The following is a 20,671-nucleotide window of genomic DNA, read 5'->3' as shown; positions in this document are numbered from 1 at the left end:
GCTGAGGGGCTTTGAAGGGGTGGGAGGAATGATTGGGCAGATATAGAACCAGTTCTCTTATTCCCTGAGGCTATCAGGACAAGGAGAAAGGGAACTCCCCAACATCCATCTCTCAGGTACAAGGGTCCCCACCCATTTTTACTTGGCATAGGGCCCAATCCCTGCCTGGGGTAGCCTGGAGTGGTGGGGGGTGGGGGTGGGGGCGGGGGCAGAGTTTCTGCCAATCCTGTTCAAGTGTCTGCTTTGAAAGGGGAAGCCACCCCAAAGCCTATCTCCAGGCATGGGGCTATCTAGTGCCCGTTCATCTCCGAGCTACCTTCCAGGGTACCTGGTGGATTTGAGTTTTAGCAGCACAGGGGTGTGACAGCAGCAAACTTGCCAAACATGTGCCTGAGGCCACCTGCAATCCTTCCAATGCCACTCTCATGGCTCATTCTGAGGAGGAGCCCTAACTTCCCTGTGACCCAGTGTGATAGTCACCTGCCTAGAATAGTAGAGTGCCTGAGCTAGGCACTAGAACCTCTGGGTCTCATGCCAAAGCTTCACTCTCTTGTCTTCTCTTCCTTTGAGATGTTTAAGTAGAAGAAAGAGGGTTTTGCTCACCTGTCTTTGCAATTTCTTCTTGCCTGTTCATACTTCTTGAGCTGTTGTTGGAAAATTGCTATCAACATGAAAATTGTGATACGCTTGCCTACAGTCCTTTGCTATTACTTGTCTGCATAGTAAGAAACTTCATAAAAGGACATTGGTGAACTAGAGTCCATCCAGAAGCATGCAACCAACTGGGTGAGAGCCATGAATACAAAGATCATTTGAAGGAACTGGGGCTGTCTTGCCTAGAAAACAAGACTTAGGGAGGAGCCTGACAAGAGCTAACAATAACAGCTAACACTTATTTAGTGCTTTACGGTCTGCAGAGTGTTTTACATATATTATCTCATTTGATCCTCAACAACCCTGTGAGGTAGGTGCTATTTTCCTCATTTTTACAGATGAGAAAACAGACTGAGAGAGATTAAATGATTTGCCTACAGTCACACAGCTTAGTTATCTGAGGCTGGATTCAAACTCGAGTTTTCTTGACTCCAAATCTAGCACTGTCCTCTATGCCACCAAGCTGCCTTTGAATGATATTGCTTATCTTCAAATACTGAAAGGAACGTCACATAAAAGGGAGGCTAGATTTATTCTAGTTGACTCCAAAGGGCAGAATCCAGCAGAGGCCGATAAGGAAAATGAAAAACTACAAGTTGGCGTTCTCCCAAAGTGGAATAAGCTGGCACTGAAATATCTGGTGATGCTCATCACTGAAACCCTTCAAGTGGAGCATTGACTTTTTGTTGGGGGAATTCTTAGTCTGCTCCAGTTTGGACTAGATAACCTGTGAGATTCTTTCCAATGGGGAAATTCTACAATTTTGTGAAGCATACAAGATGGCTCCCTGGGATCAAGTTACAAGACTAATGAGGGAGGGCAAGCCCATCCAGTTCCTGGGAGTACAGATGCTCTTTGGCAGTTCAGCCCACCTGTATCGCCCATAGAGGAGAGCAGCTGCAGTTGAGTCTAATAAGCCCCGCCTGGGCAAAAACAAAACCAGCTGGCATTCACGGGCAGGTTCTTGCCAAATCAGGGCACCTGACAAGCAGGCCTAAACCCAGCTTTAGTGAGGTGGACTTGCTGACATGATAAACTACAGAGAGAAGGGAAAGGGGCCATCCAGCCCCACAAAGCTCTCAGACTCACAATATTATAGGGTTTAGAGCTAGAAAGGTCCTTTTTTTCCCCCCAGCCTTTTGCAGATGAGGAAACTGAGGCTTGTCCAAGTAGCAGAGTCTCCAAGTCGAGAGTCTGCAACACCTTCCCTTTCCACTGCTTGACTGGATTCCTCTCTGGAGTTCTAACACCTCCCCCACCTAGTACCCTTTAGTTCCATCCATCCAGAACAGCTGGGAACTGATTCTTTGCTTGGGGCCGGGGAAGGAGTCGGTGAGGAAGTCCAGATGGAGAGGAAAAAGAAGTTGACTTGAAAGTCAGATGACCTAGAATCTACTTTATTTACTATCTGTCTGACTTTGGATAGGCCACTCCCCCTCTCTGGGTCTCAGTTTTCTTAGCCGTTCAATAAGGCGGGGCTGGACCACATTTATCTCAGCGCTCTGTTGCTCTACAACTCTTCCTATGCTCCCGGGCTGGTAAAGTAACACGACTGAAATTAACATTGGAGACCTGGGAAGTCCCTCCTGTGTGGCGCCATAACCCCGCCCTTTATGCAAATAGAAACTGCCGCCAGAGGGCGTGGCCAGGCTCCAATTGCCCTGGCACGCCCCTAGCTGCTTCCCCGCCCCCCCTTCTTTGCCCTCTTCCAGTTGGCTGAGCTTAGACGGAGAGGAGGCGTGGCTTCCCCGGCTGCCCGTAGCCCGATGCGCCTACATATAGGGGGGCGTTCTCAACCTCCCGCCTTCTTACTCGGATCTGGACCTCCGCGGAGGTAGGTGCTGGCCTTTTCGGAGCCGCTCCGGCGCGGTCCGGGGCCAGAAGACAATGAACGGGACGCGCTCTTGGTGTGCTCTGGTGGACTTGCACTCCGAAGGGGAGAGCGAGGTAAGAAAAAGGGGCAGCGGCCGGCCAGGGCTCGGTCCCGTCCCCCATCGCTTCTTTCCCTGCCCTGCTCCCTTTCCCCGCCCTATCCCCAGTTTCGCACGGTTGTCTTAGGCGTTTCCTCCCACTCCTGTGCCCCTTCTCCTTCCACCCCTCATCCTCCCGCCGGGTACCGCTCTCGGACCTGGTTCGGGAGTATCGGGCCCCCTGCGCTTGGAGGGCGACAGCCCGTCCTTGACTCCTCGGGACACTGCCGGTGGCGGTGACGACTTTAGCCATCCCTCGTCGACTGAACCTTGCGAGAGGTAGGGAGGATATACTTGGATTCAACCTGTCTTCATGGAGCCCTTGGCCATATGCTAGGTGCTTCAGCTAATTGTACGTGGGAATAAAGGGAAGTAAAGCCTCTGCCCTCCCAGAACTTACGTTCTGCTGGAGAGCGGCACTTGAGTACATAAGGAACTTATAATACCAGGTAGTTTGAGAAGAGAGACAGAAATAACCATTGAGGGGAAATCAGGAAAGGCTTTATAGAGAGGGTGGCAACCTTAGCTGATGATCCTCGAAGGAAGTTGGAGATTCTTTGATGCCGGTGAGGAGCCAGAAGATAATAGGGGGGGGGAAAGAGTCAAGTGGATTGGGAGTCCTAATTAAGATCTTAATTGCTGTGTGAACCTGGAAAAACTGATGAGCTCCTCTGTTCCTTCAGTTTTTCTCATCTGTAAAATGGGGATTATAATAGTATTTGCTTTCCCCACCTCGCAGATTCATTGTGAGGCAAATCACTTAGGTCTACCTAGAAGTGCCATGTTAAAATTTGATGGTGTGATGCATGGTGAAAACGAATTTATGTGACAGGATTGTGAATCCAGGGAGGTCCTGCTTTTTATTTACTCTGTATCTGATTATCTCTCAGTTTCTGGTTTCTCTTTGTGTCCTGTAGCATCAGAGATGCACCTGAGCTCTTAAAAGATTGATGCAGGGTACTTTTTGGACTAACAACAACAAAAAAGACTGGGACAGCCCTTTCCCCTTCTTATTCAGGTTCCTGAGGTTTCTCCTGTAGAGCAAGATTCAAATGAAAACCACCCAGAGAGTCATGTCTTTCTTTGAGAGAGGGGCTTTCTCCCAGGAGAGCCTCTCATAGGACTATGCCTCTATCCTCATGCTCTGACCCCAACCTATTTCTGGTGAGACCCGAAGCCTGTTTTAGTTTTACTTCCGTCTTTGATCGCCAAGTCTGCGGGAGGCCAGGGAGGAGGAGGAGGAGTTGGGCACTGGTCCTTTGCTACGCGGGACCCAGAGATCTCCCTGCCCCAATTCACGTGTGCCCCACCACTTCTTTGTCCCCTCTCACCCCACTACCCAGCTGTTCCTAGAGTTTCCTGGGGAGAGGAGGTGAAGGGTTAGTTGTATGGTTCAATGTTTTCTGGCTCCTCTAGGGAACTTTAACCCAGCGTGGGTGTGTCTGGTTTCATAGATTTTCAAGCTGCTATGGTGTAGAGTGAAACAGGATAAGTAATGTTTGTAAGGAGGTGTGTCTCCCTTCTCTCTGGATTTTATTCTCTTCTTCTGTGACTGCCCGATGCATTGTCCTTGAGATGGCCCTTGTCCAACTCACATGTTAATTCAGTTAAATTATATTTGTGTGGTGGTGATTTCATATAATTGGCATTGGAATTCACCCATCTTTTCCTTTGTCTCCTGCCCCCCAGCAAGGGAAATCGAGTTTCTTTCAAGCAAATAGATGCCTTGGTCCTGCTCCCACCAGACCATGTCTCCTTATAGGCAGTGGTTACTTTTCTTTCTTTATCCTATCCCAGTTTCTGGATTCTTAACAGGAGGACATTGATTCTCTTTTGTTCTTTGCCCTAGCTAGCCTTACGATTTGTTGCTCCTGATTCCTTATGAGGGCAGGGAGAAGGTGTGTGGGGGGGGAGGGGTTCGAGGGGCAGGGAATGAACAGGAAGAAAGATATTCAAGTCTCTACAGATGAAGAAATTGAGTCTCAGAGATGACACTCCTGAGGTTATTAGGCCAAAGCACTGGTTTTGTTGAGAGTGGATCCCTGTTCCTTCAGTCTCATTTTTTTTTCCCTTGTCTGGTAGAGCAGAAAAATGGATAAGGAAATGGGGAGAATGGAATTCAGACCATCTTCTACTTTCAGAAAGAATCTGAAACCAGATGCCTTTGAACAAAGGGGAGGTAGAAATTCCCTCATGCTTTTTGTCCATAGGGGTCAAAGCAAAGGTTTATCTTACACTGAGATTAGGGAGAAATAAACTGGCCAGTTACTAGCTCTTCCTGAAACTTGAAGGAGGTGGGTGGGGATGAAAAGCAGGAAATCAGAGAAGGCTCCCCCACCCCCCACCATGATGTTCTGAATTTTTCTCTTCTGACCTAGCCCAAGTCAAGCACCTAGGATTTATGACTCTCTGGCTGGTCTCCAAAAATCCGTTAATACTTATTGATGAATTCCTTTGTGGGTGGGCAGTGTAGCTAGCTGAACCAAAACATGGAATCCAGGAGGGGAATAAAAAACCAGGATGTGTTTTAGGGTTTTCCCATCTTTGCATGTCTAAGAACACATGTAGACATGATTTATATGAGCCTTAAAACATCCTCTGACTTCCCCTTTCTCTGTTGAGGAGGACAGCAGTAGGGATGAAGGAAAACAGCGGATAACCTAAATGCCTCTTATTTAAATGAATTGAAAGGCATTTGTTAAATGCTTGCTACGTGCCATGGTCTTTGGCATGGATTCTCTGACTTTGCTAAACTTCCCCCGCTCCCAAGATTCACCTTCCTGCTTCTTGTTATCTACTTAACCACTTTTCTTTAACCTTTTTTTTTTCCTTTTCGGTGAGGCATTCAGGGTTAAGTGACTTGCCCAGGGTCACACAGCTAGTGTGTGTCAAGTGGCTGGTCTGAGATGGGATTTGAACCCGGGTCGTCCTGACTCCCAAGGGCAGAGCTCTATCTGCTGTGCCACCTAGCTTCCCCCCTTAACCTTTTTTTGAGGGGACACTTGTGCCAAGTCTGGTGAAGCCAGTGGGCCCCCTCCTCACATAATGTTTTTACACATGCATGAAATACATAAGATTACAAAAGAAACCAATTATATTGAATTATAGTTATCAAAATTTTTTTAAAAAGAAAAAAACCTAAGTTCATGGATTCAGGCTAAGAACTCCTGGCCTTAAGACTATTATTAGAAGGGGTTTTCATTCCTTGCACGTAGCAGGATGGGAGCACGCTAGACAGGGAAGAGCTGACCCAGAATTTAAAATTCTTTATACGTCAGCTATGCCTACATAATTGAGCTGGCTTATAGATGAAGTGTTTGGAATCTTATCTTGCTCTGATTACATTCTTCACCTTTTTCTCATCCTTGGTTCTGTCTTCCTTTTCTTGATTCCCCTTTAAGTGGGAGCGGGAAAGAAGAGATTTGAGAGGAGCTAAGAATGGGTACAGAACTGTGGTTTAAAAAAAGAACAACCCAGGATTTTCTATAATTGTGACATCTCAGCCCCACTAGGAAAACTGAGGCCACATTTTTGTGTCTTGGTAGAGCACTGAGCCTGTTTTCTCTGCCCTTCTCTTCCTTTTCAGCCCCTTCTCCTCACTTTGTGCCTGAAGCAAGACATATGTGATGGAAAGAGCCACGCACGTAGAGGACCCAGGACCTGGGTTCAAAATAGGGCTCAGTACCTATCCGTGAGGCCTTTGGCAAATTGATTTTCTCAGTGTCTCAGTTTCCTCATCTGTAAAAATGAAGAGGTTGAGCTCGGAGGCCTCTTCCAGCTTCAAATCCTTTGGCCTTATGGCACCTCTTATTTGTTCTGCTCAATGAGAAAAGAAATCTGATATACTAATGGATACTACAGGGTTAATGACTTATCTTTCTGAAGTATATTTTCATGTTAAAAGGAGTCAGGTGGAAGATAATGCTTAACCCAAAGGCATGGATGTCCTATATCGGTGGAATTTCAGGCATCCATGATAGGTAGATGGAGGAGATGTTTGGAGGATGAGTTTATTGCTTCCTGGCTAAATGACTGTCTATTGTACCTATGCCTTGGACTCTGCTGCCTTCCCTGGGTAGTCTGTTCCTTCCATTCTGGTACCCTAGAATGCATAGATTGTTAGAACTAGAAGGAGATTTAATTTAGAAGTTGTCTAGTCTCACCCTCTAATTTGGCGGATGAAGGACCCAAGAGTCCCATAAGCAGAGAGTGACAGAGCCAGAGGCTTGACACCGTGTTGCCATTTTCATAAATGCATCATTGGCCTTGTTAAGTTTGTCAGGATTTGGAGCTAATTAGGCCTAGGCCCTGCAGAGAGGTGAGAAGAGTGTGTGCTGTAGTAGAGAGTTCAAGCCTTGGAATTAAGAAGACCTGGGTTCAAATCCTGCCTCAGATACTTATTATGAGCAAATCACTTAAACCTCTCTGAGCCTCAGTTTCTTCATCTGTAAAAAGGACATAGCATAAAGATAACGTGAGATAATGTTTGTGGAGGGCTTTCTAAACATCAAAGCACTTGTGTCAACCTGAATGTTGTTCTCAGGTCTCTTGTTGTATTACATAGAGTTCAGATAGAACCAGTCTGAGGACAGATTGTATTGTTCTTTTATAATTAATGTTCAGAAGATTATTGCACAGGTGGATAAAATTATGTTCTTTGTGATTGATTATTATTAGTAGGAATAAGAATGATAATAATGAGGAGGACCAGGGAAGGGAGGGTTACATAATCCCTAGGTATGTCCTCAGGGTGGAGGTGGGGTGTGCACCCCAATAGTTTCGGTTCCAGACACATGTACTACTGGTAATTGTAGTGCATGGTTCTCTGGGTCGTGGCACTAGAGTCCCTTATGAAATAGCATAGTTTCCTGGGGTGGGGGATGGGGTGGAGAAATCCATAGCTGAGATTTGATGGTGGTTGGTTTGGGAGGGGGGGAGGAGAACAAAATAGTCATGGGATCATGGAGAAATGAATAGGAGTAGTCTTCCAGGATTTCTGGAATCTTTGAAGAAAGAAAAGAAGAAGGCAGTGTCCTTCCTGACGTGGTAGAGAAGAACAGAAGAAAATAACCAGTTTCCTACTCTTAGCTAGAGTGACATGAAACATCTCTTGGACCATCTCCCAGCTATCGCTGGAGAAAGCATTTTGGCAGAGGAAAGTTGAACACAATCCGTCAGGCTCCCTTTGGCTTGGAATGTGGGACACAGGTAACCTTCTTCAGGACATACTCACAAACTTTGAAATTGTGCGTCAACAATAAATTGTGGTTGAAACTCTCTACAAACAGTTCCTTTTCTCTTCTGTTTCTGTGATCCCAACTATCTCCTATACATATGTCTCTAGAAATGAGAGGAGCTCACCTGTGCCCCTACCATCTTCCTTTCCCATTTCCCCTGTACCTTTCTTTTTTTTTTCTTTTTTCTTTTTTTTTTGTTTTGGTGAGGCAGCCAGGGTTAAGTGACTTGCCCAAGGTCACACAGCTAGTGAGTGTAATGTTCTGAGGCCAGATTTGAACTCAGGTCCTCCTGACTGCAAGGCCAGTGTTCTATCCACTGCACCACCTAGCTGCCCCCCCCCACCTCTTTCACCAGTTCCTCATTACTTGGGGTGAGCCCACCCAAATAATCTAGTGCTGTATTTGCTCCTAGGAAGATTTGGGGGTGGCTAAAGGAAAATCAGGCAATCAACAAGCATTTATTAAGTGTCTGTTATGTGCCTGGCACTGTATTAATTACTTGGGACAGAGGTGGTACTTGAGCTGAGTGTTAAAGGAAGAGAGGGACGTTGTGAGGCTCAAGCAAGGGGGAATGCATTCTAGGAATTGGGGGGGGGGACGACAATTGGTGCAGAACCATAGAAACAGGAGATGGCCTTTCATGGGTGAGGGATGGAGAGATTAGTTTGCAGGATACAGGAGGGGGATGAATATCCATGGGGGGGGCAGGAGCAGAGGAAGATATATTGGGGTCAAGTGATGAAGGCCTTTAAATGTTGAACAGAGGAGTTTGTTTCTGTTTTATCTAAGATGTAATAGGGAGCCATTGGAGTTTGTGGAGTAGAGAAGTGACATGCCATGGTCAGATATCACTTATGGTCTTCAGTCTAGAGCAGGGTCCCCACCCCTGCTCTAGAGGATGGACTGAAATAGGGGAAGACTTGAGGCAGGGATACCAATTCAGAATCCATTCCAATAATCCAGTCAAGAAGTGATGAGGGTGCCAACCCTCGGTGGTCACTGTGTGGGTAGAGAAAAGGGGTCAGATGCAAGAGATGTGATTGACAGAAAAGCCAACATTGGTGTCACTAACTGTTCTGGGTGTGTAGTTGTGAGCCATGAAGGATAAAAGCTCTTTGTGTGATCGAGGCTAAACAAAGGGCAACTTCTGCCCCGGTGAGCCCCGGAATGGGGACAAAGGTGGACAGTCTTTAGTAGGTGAGTAGGAGTGAGAGAGCCTGGGCCCCAGGGGTTTCTGGCCCCCTAATAATCCCTTGTGTCTTTCTTCCCTAACTTTATGGAGCTATCATTATACTATAACTCCTGGGAACAGGAGCGGAGCTAGACAAGTGGGTGATTATCCCCATTTCTTAGAGTGGGAAAAACTGAACTGACCACAAAAGCAGCTGGTGAAGTGGCAGGATCTGATGGGACAGCTGAATCTTGCAGTTTAGAGACATCTGCATCCCCAGCCCTGAGTTTTTCCTTAAAAACGAGCATTTTCTTATTGTATCCTGTAAACCTCTTTGTTCCCACACGTTCTGGACCTGTTAGCTTTCGAGCTTGGAGAAGAGGAACCCAGGCTTGGTGTCCCTCTGCCTGTACAAATTAGAGTTTTTGGTTGTGAGAACCCTCTGGGGCCTCATTGTTTATTTCTTCTCTCCCTAGTCAGAATCCCTAACCTCTTAGCTATGTGTTTACCCCCTCCCCGCTTCTCCCTCTTTGGGGACTGAGTCATAGGTTGGAGATTTGTTTGAACAGAGCCAAGAGGCTGTCTGTAATTTGAGGGTGGCTACGCTTCTCCCCGAGAATGTTTACAGGGCTACCTGCCTCTTGATTAGCCCCTGTGGATTTTCCCCTCAAAAAGATACTTCCACTCTTTGCCTTGGAGGTATGGGATCATTGGCCCTTATAGCTAATGGACAATTGTCCCTAAAACTCCAGGTTGGGACGTTCTCTGTATTACGGTCATGCACCATCTGCTTGAGAATATGCATGTAATATGATAGTACAGGGATTATTGCAGAGTTGGGTACTTTTGTGTTTGGGTGAGTTGTTTTGGGAGGGGGGAGATTAGGGAAGAGAGTTGGGGTGTAGCTTGTTAATAGAATAGAGTCTTCTCTGGATTATCTCTGATCCTGAGGGATGATGATCTCTTTCTAGCCATTTGTTTCAATACCTCTTGTTACTGTTAAGTCATCTCAGTCATATCTGGCTCTTTGGGACCCCATTTGGGGTTTTCTTGGCAAAGATACTGGAGTGGTTTGCCATTTTCTTCTCCAGCTTATTTTACAGGTGAAGAAACTGAGGTAAACAGGCTTAAGTGACTTGCCCAGGGTTACACAACTAGGAAGTGTCTGAAGCCAGATTTGAACTTGGGTCTTCCTGCCTCCAGGGCCAGCACTCTATGCACTGCACCACCTAACTGCCCCAAGTTTCAATGCCTTTGTCCCCCTAAACCCTCCTTGTATCTGCTCTGCAAATAGCATCAAGGGGTGGTAGGAAATTAACCAAATTTGAATTCAGAAGACCTGGGGTTCTATAATCTTGCATGAATCAGTGACCTCCCACCAGCCCCAACCCCCATAGACATCCTCCCAGTTCCCTATCAGTAAAATGAGGGAATTGGATTAAGTCGTTTCCAAGGTCTCCTTTAGCTGCAAATCCTATTGATCCCATAAAAGCAAACGGATGAGGTTGGGTCTGTCTCGTGTAGAGGAGCTGGGGAATAAAGAGGTAGCCACAAGGAAATGGAAACTCTTGGATTCTCCCGAGTCTGGCCCTCAGAGTGCTTGCATCTTGCACTGCATCTGGCCTTCGTGGCAACGGCTTCTGTGCAATCCCCATTGCACCTACTAGTGGGATCTGGCCTGGTAGGTAGAAAACTCTTGCGACCCTTCTATCTCTGTTAGCAACTCCTTTGGTGACACCAGCAAAGTGGGTTTATTTACCAGCCATGAAAGATTAACCAAGACAAAGAGGGAATAGAGAACATTGTTTCAACTTCTAGGTTAAGGATAATGAATGAGGAGGGGGTGGATACCTCTTGAGAACGAATGAATAGATTTTAGGGTGTAATTTGAGACTTGTGTTGAGAAGTCCTGAATAATAGGGAGGGGGAAGGGAAGTTAGACTGGATTTTGGGGGCAAAGGAGCAGTTGGTGATATTGATAGAGAAGCTTCCTAGAATCTTATCTTTTCTTGATGCCCCCCCCCCCAATTTAAATGAGACAGCATGACAATAACAAAACATAAAAAGTTGGTGGACAGAAGTTGGGGAATATTTGGAAACCCGAGCAATTCTCATCCTTCTAGGCGATTTTAAGTGTTGTATCCTGACCAGAATCAGCAGAATGGATGGGGTGACCCCACAGGGCCCCTCCTACCGCATGTGTTCCTTGCTTTTCTAATCCAGAGGGGCTGGTTGTGGACAAAAAAATTGGAGTTGGCCCTGGTGGCTGTCAGATACCACTTTTGTTTTTTCCTGCTGACTGGGGATGCCCCGGCATTCCCTAGCTGCCGGAGAGCATGTTTGTGTCCGTGGGGGAAAAAGAGTTGGCGGCAAGTTTAGCTACTTTGAAATTGTTTCCTTCTCATTTTTTCATAACTAAGTTTATGAACTGGAAGTCATAGCTGAACATTAGACATTGCTAGTAAGACCACAAACCAATCTGAGAGTTGGGCAGGACCTTGGTGGCCCATAGGGACCCAACCTAGAAGCCTCTCTCTTAACCTCCCTTGTGATTGATCCTTTGCCTCTTTGGGAATCCTAGCCTCCATTGATGGGGAACCCCCTACCTCCTGCATTCCGGGGACATTCAGGGATTTGACCAAGAACCAGAACTTAGGACTTGTGATTGTCCGTGTGTTGCTATTTTCAGCATAGCGTGTTGTTCTCTTCTGTCACCACACTCTGCCTTTAGTCTCTCAAACACTATCCTCTTACCAATCATTCTGCACTTACGTTATTTCTTAACTCAAGATTTTGCTGAAGTAGCTTTTTAAATTTTTCTGTATTTGCATAAAAAATGCTAGTTTGGAGAGAGGCTTGATTCCTAAAGAAGTCATTCAATTGTTCGCTAGGTTCATTATTGTTAGGATAATTTCTTTTTCTGATTTGATGAATGTCTCCCCCTCCCAAAAGAGAGACCATTTCCATATATAAAGTAGAATAGAAAAACAAGATTATATGTGAAACAGTGAATCTTTATTATGTACAGCTTTTCAAAATCTATAATAAATTCAGCATGTTATTTTCAAAATTGTCCTGCTTATCTGTTTCTTCTGAACTTCCTTCTTCAAAACCATGTTTCAATGACCCTCTTTTCACTCTTTTGTTTTTGGGGGAACCAGCACTATGGCTTCTTTCCACTAAACCCCCCCCACTAAAATAAATAACGAAAAAATCCTTGTAGCAAATAAAATGGTCAAGTACAACAAATCCATACATTTGTCATGTCTAAAAATGCATGTCTCATTCTGCACCTTGAGTCAGTCACTCCTCTGGTGGGAGCTGGGCAGCATGCTTCATCATTGGTCCTCTGAAGTCATGGCTGGTCACTGAGCTGATCAGAGTTCTTAAGTCTTCCAGAGTTGTTTTTCTTTACAGTGATGTTATCACCATGTAAATTGTTCTCCCAATTCTGTTTACATCACTCTTTATCAGTTCATGCTGCTCTTCTCAGGTTTCTTTAAAACTTTGTTTTACGTAGGATGATTTCTGTGGCAAATGATGGCTATAGGTATCACATTCAAGTGCCCCCTATTGTTTTAATTTAGAAATATTCTTAATGTCTACACTCAATACCATTTCAATACCTTCTGTTGGGATGGGAGACTCAATCCAGAATGGTGAGAGGGCCAGAACATTTCCTTTCCTCGGAACATCTGTCAGGTCATGGAGATGAACATAGTGACCTCTCTCAGAAAGGCCTTCCACCAGCCATGTGGTTTCTGGAAACTGGTCTGAGTCAGGGCTATATTGGAGCCATGTAGTACCTGATCTCTTCCATTAAGGCAATGTGAACATTCTCAGACTCGCTCTTCAGAATGATCCGTGAGGTGATCTTCTTGAAGACATATTTTCAAGACATATGTCTTGAAGGCAGAGAATATCTGGGGTTCTAGCAGCCACATTTTCCTCCCTTGTCATGGCCCAATCTCCTTCCTTCCTGATGCTGTTTCTTTTCCCTCTGTCCCTCCATGACTGCATAGAAACATATCTGCTATTGTGGGTTCAGGATTACTTTCCCCTACAAACACTTCTAGTCAAGCCTCAGGAAGACCATGTTTTTGGAAGTAGGGGGAGAAGCCTACCAAAGGAAAATCTGAATCTGTGATTTCTATTAATTTTTCCCAACAAGTATCTTTGCTGATGTTGTTCAGTTTCAGTCATGTCGACCCTTTGTGACCCCTATCTTTGCTGATCCTTGACATATTATAACCTGATCTTCTAGTGGGAAGGATGTTGAGCTTGAGTTCCTCCATTGAAATGACTTTGACATCTTGTTGAGATTCTAAAATTGACTTGATGTTGTTTCTTTGGTGAGGAAAGTAGAAGAATATTTTAGATATTTTTGAAGAAGAGATTTTCTACATTGGTGTTATGTTGAGAACTATCTATCCTGTGCCAGTTAATTTGCTTTGGTTATGTTTTATTTGAACCTCTCCCCTTCTCTCGCTTTAGGCAGTTGGGAAGTCCTACCCAATGGTGTCTAGCAGATCAGTTGGTCGTTCCCTGGCATCAGAGCTGGTAGAGTCCAATGATGGGCACGAGGAAATCATCAAGGTAAATACTGTCCTCCTTCCCTATCACCCTCCCTTTTCTCCCCACTTTTCACTGAAGGTCAGAAAAATGGCAAGGGGACTGATGTTGCAAAAAGCAATCTTGCGGTTAGAAAGTGGGAAGAACTTCCAGGATCAGAGATGCTGGAACAGACAGCCACCTCCTCTGGAGATCTCTAAGACAAGGGCCAGTGGTGACCTGCCTGGCATGACTTGGGTGTAGTACGTGACTGTAGCAGGGGAATGTATTAGATGACCTTCCCAAGTTCCCTCCAAATCTTACATGTTTATTGAAAAACAGGTACTGGGGGGCAGTTGGTGGGCCTGATTTGACTGTGATTCTTTGTAATTAGAATGGTTTCATTCCCCAACTATAGGTTTACTTGAAGGGGAAAGCTGGTGACAAAGTCATCCATGAGAAGAATATCGATCAGCTAAAAAGTGAGGTTCAGTACATCCAAGAGGTAGGCAGCCTTTTCTTCATTGTGGAGAGAATTGTTTTCCATTGAAGTTCTACCAGACTGAAAGCTCCTTGAGAGAAAAGCCTGTCTTATACTTTATACTTCCCACCGTACCTACCACAGGATCTCATGTTAAGTAGGCACTTAATAGATGCGTATGGAATGAATGAATGAAAGAACCAGCTTGGCTCGGGGCCAAGCACAACCTCCCACTGTCTGTGCCCCACTTGGCTTGTTTGTTTTTAGTCTTTCTTTCCTCTTCCCAACCCTAAGTCTTTCAAACTTGCATGAGCCTGTCAAGTTCACTATTTGTGGTGTTGAGTGTTTTTAGTGCTTAGCTGCTTGATTCCCTTCTCTCTTGGGTGATGATAAACTTTTTCTCCCTTCCACTCCCCAAATATCCCAAATCTGTAAGCTGATACTCTCTCCCTAATCAAGTAAAAGCCATGCCTGTCACTTTTGACCCTGCAGAAGTCAAATTAATCAGTAGATGTTTGTTGAGTATTCAGTCTGTGCTCAGGATTATGCCAGGCATATATTATCTGGCTATTGGTTTATGCTATCTTTTTGTTCTCTGTAAAAATCATTTTTTAAAAAGCATGGATTAAAGGCTTGGGTTATTTTCTGAAAAGAACTGGGATGAGGTTAGATGAGAGGCATCATTGGAACTTGAGAATGTAATTTAGAATAAGTCATTTCACATTATCTGTGTGTGGATAGGGGGCAGCTAGGTGGCAAAGTAGGTAGAGCTCAGGGCCTGGAGTCAGGAAGACTCATTTTGCGGAGATCAAATCCTGACTCAGACACTTACTAAGCTGTGTAACTCTGAGCAAGTCACTTAACCCTCTGTACCTCAGCTTCCTCATCTGTCAAATGAGCTGGAGAAGGAAATGGCAACCCACTCCAGTATCTCTGTCAAGAAAACTTCAAATGGCATCACGAAATGTTGGACATGACTGAAAAACAAAAATGTGTGAATAGAATGTATGTTCCCTGAAGACAAGAACTGCTTCATTTTTAGCCTTCTATCCCCAGCACTTAGCACAGTGCCTAACGCAGAGTAGGCACTTCATAAATTCTTACTGATTGATTTGATTAACTAGCTTTTGTTGTTTTAGGTAACGAGTGGTTGATTTCCTCTATACCTTATCATGTTTTTTTCAATCCCTGCCCCATTATTAGTCAGTTTCCAAGGAATGCAGATCTATTATAATGACAACTCAAGGTAAATCTGCCTAAACTAATCCAGGGTGATTTTTTAAAATTATATTATTTTGGTTATTATATTTGGGATTCCCTACAGCATGGCTTCCCTACTCACCAGGCTAGAGAGTCAAGAACTGACTTTTTGTGAGTCAGTGAAGGTATTGGGAACTTCGTATATTCCCTATATTCCAAACGTACCTAATCAAAATATTTGTGCCCCCTGAGTGTCTCTGGACGACATAGGCGTTGTGGTGAATGGGTTGGGAATGGGGACCCTATCAGTGGACAGATCTGAGCATTCTGTTCTCTCCCTCCCCTCAACCTTCCCACTTCCCCCAGCTAAAAATCACTTGCCCTCCCCACCAGGCTAGAAGCTGTTTGCAGAAGCTCCGGGAGGATATAAGCAGCAAGCTTGAGAGAGACTCAAGGGACTTTCCTCAGCAACAGGAGATGCAGGTAACTAATGGGAAATGTCTCCTAGCTCACTCCTAGCAGCTAAGTTCTCAGTGGAAAGATGGGGTTGTATATCAGTAAGTATTTGTGGATCATCTTCTGTGAATCATGTGGTGAGAGGGAGATGAGAATGTAGGCAATTCCGTCCTCAGGGAACTTACAATCTAGGGAGCCAAGGCAAATGTATGCACGCATGCGCATACGTACACGCACATACGTACACACACACCCCATGCCCTGTCTCTTTCTGCATTCAGGTACATACACATAGCTAGGTGTACCTCATTATGCAATGTACTGGTTTCTAAAACATTATATAAAAGTTTAATTTTTGTAAACTGCGTAATTTTCAAATTCACTAGGGAAGCTTGCTATTTAGAGAAATCCTATAATTGCTGTAAAGTGATGAATTTGTTCATATAGTAGAGAATCTCTCCTTAACCTGTTTTCCAAATTCAGATTTTCACATAGTGAATATATAAATAATGCAAGACCACTGGTATAGTTACAGAGCTATTTTATTCATTCATTCATTTATTTATTTTAATGAATTGGTAAAGAGAACTGTCCCCAGGAGAGAAGTCCTTCCTCCACTATCTAGCCCTCCATCCTCTTAATCGGAGTCCGGTTTCGGTAAGAATAGCTGACACTTGTGTATCCCCTTAAAGTTTACAGAGTCAACTCTGCAAATGATCTCCTTGAATTCTCACAGCAACCTTGTGTGAGGTTGATACAGACAGGTGTTACTCTCCCCATCTAGGTTCAAGGTTAAGTCTGACTTGGCCGTTGGTCACCCAACTAGGAATTGGCAGAAATGGAGTTCAAGCTCAGGTCTCCTATGATAATAATGATAATAACGTATGTAACACCTAGATATGTGCCAGGCATTGTACTAAGCACTTTAAAATTATCTCGTTGGATCCTCACAACAGTCCTGGGAGGTAGGTGCTATTATTATCCCCGTTTGACAGATGAGGAAACTGAAGCAAATAGAAGTTAAGTGACTTGCCCAAGGTCGCACAGCTAGTACATGTCTGAGATGCATCTGTCCATCACTCCTCACTCTCAGCTGTTGTAACATCTTGGGTCCTGTATCCATTTAGCCCCCTTTGGGGGCCGATTCTATCTAGGTGGTCTAGTCACCAGGGAAGCTGTACCCATTAGAATCGTGAACTTTCAGAGCTTGAGGGGAGACTTAGAGATGCTCTCTGGTCCAACCCCCTCATTTCGTAGAGGAGAAAACTGACGCTTGGAGAAGAAGAAGGTCTTAGCTGAGGTTTAACAGCCAGTCAGCTCCCCTGACTCTTGTCTGACAAATCTCACCTTCGCTAACGGATGGGAGACATGGAAGGGATCATCAAAACCATCCAAAAAAAGCGGATAATGACAAAATAATTCCTGCTAAGTGTGGACATTACATATATGTATGTGTCTGCAAACACACGTAAAATACATATGTATGATAGATTGTAGAATATGTATGTGAACACATTTTATATATGGTATAGATTGTAGAACATTTGTGCAAACATGTGTAGAGTGTGTATGTATATTTACATGATAGAGATGAATATATGTGCACACACAATATATAGCATATATCATACAGATTGTGGAATATATATGCAGATACATGTGTGTGTGTACATGTGTGCATGTATATGTGTGTGTATGAATGTATGAATGATTCAGATTGTAGAATGTTAGCTCCTTGAGGGAACTGACTGTGTCAGTTTTTCTAACACATACTTATTGCATGTTGGTTGCTGAATTAAATATATAATGCACATCCAGTCCAAATAGGAATATGTGTACATTGCGTGTATATGACTATAATCTGAGATAAAAGCACCATGTTCTCCTGATTACATGTTGTGTAGAGCACACATCTGGCTGCTAAGGGCAGTGGGTAGTCTGGTGCTTTGCAGGGAGGTAGGAAGAACCTAGCCTGGGCCCGAAACTTGGCCACAAGAATTCACCAGCAGATCCCTTTCAGAGCTGTTAACTTGTAAACCTCCCCCACTGCCCCATGTTCAGAAACTCCCAAAGCTCTATGGAGGAGATACCAGGCAGCGGGTTAGAAGGCTGCAAATGCCGCTTTGCAGTATTCTCTTCTCTCGGTGTGTGCCAGACTTTCTCGAAATTCCGGGGGCAGAGGAAAGTCTGAGTATTGGCTGCAAGCAGATGCTTGTATTCGGTGAGCTTCAGGGATTGGGGCCAATTCATAGTTTCTGAGCTGGGAAGGTTTTTGCTGCTTGTTTTTCTGAACGTACCAGTAAGCAATTAGGTCATCCTGCTCTGCTGTCAACACCACCAACCCCCCACCCCTCGCTTCTTGAAAGTCTAGAAAGACTTCTGAAGTCTTGGAGGTCTCTGATGTCTCTGAGAAGGCTGCTCCGTGTCACGGCTGTGCCAGCCGCCTGACTGCCTTTTTTTCTTTGGACAGGTGCTGTTGGAAGAGCCAGATGGCTTCAGGCAGTCTTCCGCTACTCTGTACAAGACCCCCTCTGAGACTCTGGTAGGTAACAAGAAAGGGAAGCTCCCTCGGAGACCCAGACACTGCTTCTTGCCTTGCTGGTGCTGGGGGCACAGAAAGGGCTCACCCAAGGAGCTTGGGGAGCCTTCCTTGTAGAGTGTTAAAAGACATTCTCTTCTGTTGGGTCATTATAGGAAGTGGCCCTTTGTAGATGCTGGGGCATGAGCCACATGCTCTGGTGATGTCCAGTTTGAGGATGTGGTGAGTCTTTTCACCACCCTTAAACAGGAGGCAGGAAAAGGAGGGTAGAGAGTAAGCGTTTATGTAATGCCTACTATGTGTCACACTAAGCACTTTTGCAAATTTTATCTTATTTGATTTGATCCTCACAACAACCTGGGGGTTGGGGGTAGGTGTTTTTATTAATCCCATTTTAGTTGAAGAAAATGAGGCGGACTAAGATTAGATGACTTGCCCAGGGTCACACGGCTAGTAACTGTCTGAGGCTGGATTTGAACTCGGGTCTTTCTGACTCTGTGCACACCACTATGCCACCAGCTGCCTGAATGGGCTTTTTGGAGCCTCTCTCCTCATCTCCTCCCTCCCCCAACTCCCCTTCATCTCTGCATTTGACAGCCGTGTTGGAGTAACCAGTTATAATAATACCTTTTATTATTTATCTAGCCCCTTTCTTCTCACAAGCTCAAAGCTTTGCCAGATATTATCTCACTTATCTTTGTGGTAGCCCTGTGAGGCAGGGAAGGGCTGGTGTTCCTTCTCTCCATTTTGTAGATGGGGAAACTGAGGCTCAGAGAGATTTAAGGGACCTGCTCCTTGACTTGGAGCATCAAGGACTAGAGCACAGGGTTTTCTTCGTCCGGCTGAGTGCTTGAGGAAGGAGACCCGACTCCCTAGCAGCCCCTCGGAGGCTCAGGGCTAAAGACCCTGGCAGTGGGACAGCATAGTTTGGGCTCATGATCTTACATGCCAGCTCAGCTCTAACCACCACCAACCCACGGCTGGGTGTGGCCAAGCTCAAGCTAGGCATTAACCCTTGATGGGTGAGTGTGGAGGAGAGGGAACGTCTCTTACTTCATAGCTAGTCACCAGCCCTCGAACTTCACCGAACTGGCTGTTGGTAGGGGATGAAAAAGGCTTAAAAGACAATGCTGTAGGTCAGGGGTGGGGAACCTGGGATCTTCAGGCCCATGTGGCCTTCTAGATCCTTAAGTGTGGCCTTTTGACCGAATTCGGTCAAACAACATGATTAAACATGTGAGGTCATGCGAGCCCTATTTCCATTTTAGCTGAGAAAATAATACTTGACGTGTGATACCTTAAAGTTTATAAAACTCTATGCCTCATCTCATTTGAGCTTCACACAGACCTTGTAAGGGGAGGAGGCATTGTTACCAACAGTCATTATCTTCATTTTACGTGAAACTGAGGTGGAGAAAATTTTGGTGACCTGCCCATAGTCATACAGCTGGTAAGTGTCAGGCAGGATTTGAACCCAGGCCTTCCAGACTCCAGGTCTAGCTTTCTGGTCCCTCTGCTGTGCTATCTCCCTTATGAAAAAAATCATAAGCATATTTCGTAAGAAATCCTTTTGTAGGAACAGTTCAATGCTGTGTTGAAAATGGATCTAAATGCTCAGGATAGCTGGGGTGAAGGGGCAACCTGGAGGTGGACTGGACTAATTGAGGTTTGAAGGGAGCCTGCTTTGGTCTGTCTGGTGTCTCTGGCCAGTTCTTTTGTTGGGGTGGATGTCCTTTGTAGGGGGCAGGCTGGCCAGTGCGTCTGTTTCCCCCAAGTCTCAAGGATAGTTGTGTTAACTTTTGGGCTTCCCTTCCCTTAGTGTCAGTGATTGGTTACAGGTGCAAGGTTATCAAAATGAAGACTCCGAGAGCTTGAAGAAAACCATCCAGGATCTGCGTGATAAGCTGCAGGAGGCCGAGAGGCAGCAGCGGTCAGACAAGGCGCATTTCGAGGTGAGTATTCCATAGCCCGCCTGCTGCCCATCTCTCCAGCCCACGACTTCCCTCTGTCTGATCTCCATCTTGCTCGTTTCCCCCCCATGCATCATTCCATCCTCTGCTTCCATGAGTTTGCACAAATGGTCCTGGCCCGTGTCTGGAATGCACCCCTTGCTCACCTCAATTATCAATGAGCCCAAAATCATGGAATGAATGCAGCTTTGGGTTCGGAACCTAGCTCACAGGCTGCCTTCTACACAATAATTTTCATGATTCCCCCCCAGTTGTGTTACTATTCTCTTTCGGATGAAATTATCTTGTATGTACTTTCTGTGTGTAAATGTGTGCATCCCCTTCCCCTCCGGTAGAAGGTAAACTTCTTGAGGGCAGGGACTGGTTCCCAGCATGCCTGGCAAAGTGCCTCGGGTACATGTTGAAATAGACGATGTTGCTGATCACTTGTTTCTGACTCTTC

At 45.3% G+C, this 20,671-nt stretch overlaps 1 protein-coding gene across 4 annotated transcripts in view; it reads left to right on the top strand.

Moving 5' to 3' along the window:
• Positions 1-2,467: 2,467 nt before the first annotated feature.
• Positions 2,468-20,671, top strand: part of LOC114043102 (tuftelin-like) — a 46,237-nt gene continuing 28,033 nt past the window's right edge. For 3 of the 4 annotated variants that reach the window (XM_027862040.1, XM_027862041.1, XM_027862042.1), the window contains exons 1-6: positions 2,468-2,601; positions 13,527-13,628; positions 14,002-14,088; positions 15,658-15,747; positions 18,191-18,262; positions 20,098-20,211. In XM_027862040.1, the coding sequence (XP_027717841.1) occupies positions 2,542-2,601; positions 13,527-13,628; positions 14,002-14,088; positions 15,658-15,747; positions 18,191-18,262; positions 20,098-20,211 (525 nt within the window). In that variant the 5' untranslated portion in view covers positions 2,468-2,541. The remainder of the gene's footprint in view (positions 2,602-13,526; positions 13,629-14,001; positions 14,089-15,657; positions 15,748-18,190; positions 18,263-20,097; positions 20,212-20,671) is intronic. The other variant, XM_027862043.1, reaches the window with a different exon arrangement.

Source organism: Vombatus ursinus, unplaced genomic scaffold (assembly GCF_900497805.2).
Source record: "Vombatus ursinus unplaced genomic scaffold, bare-nosed wombat genome assembly UNPS02014768.1, whole genome shotgun sequence".
In the NCBI taxonomy this organism is placed as follows: domain Eukaryota; kingdom Metazoa; phylum Chordata; class Mammalia; order Diprotodontia; family Vombatidae; genus Vombatus; species Vombatus ursinus.
This window is presented reverse-complemented; position numbering and strand designations above follow the sequence as displayed.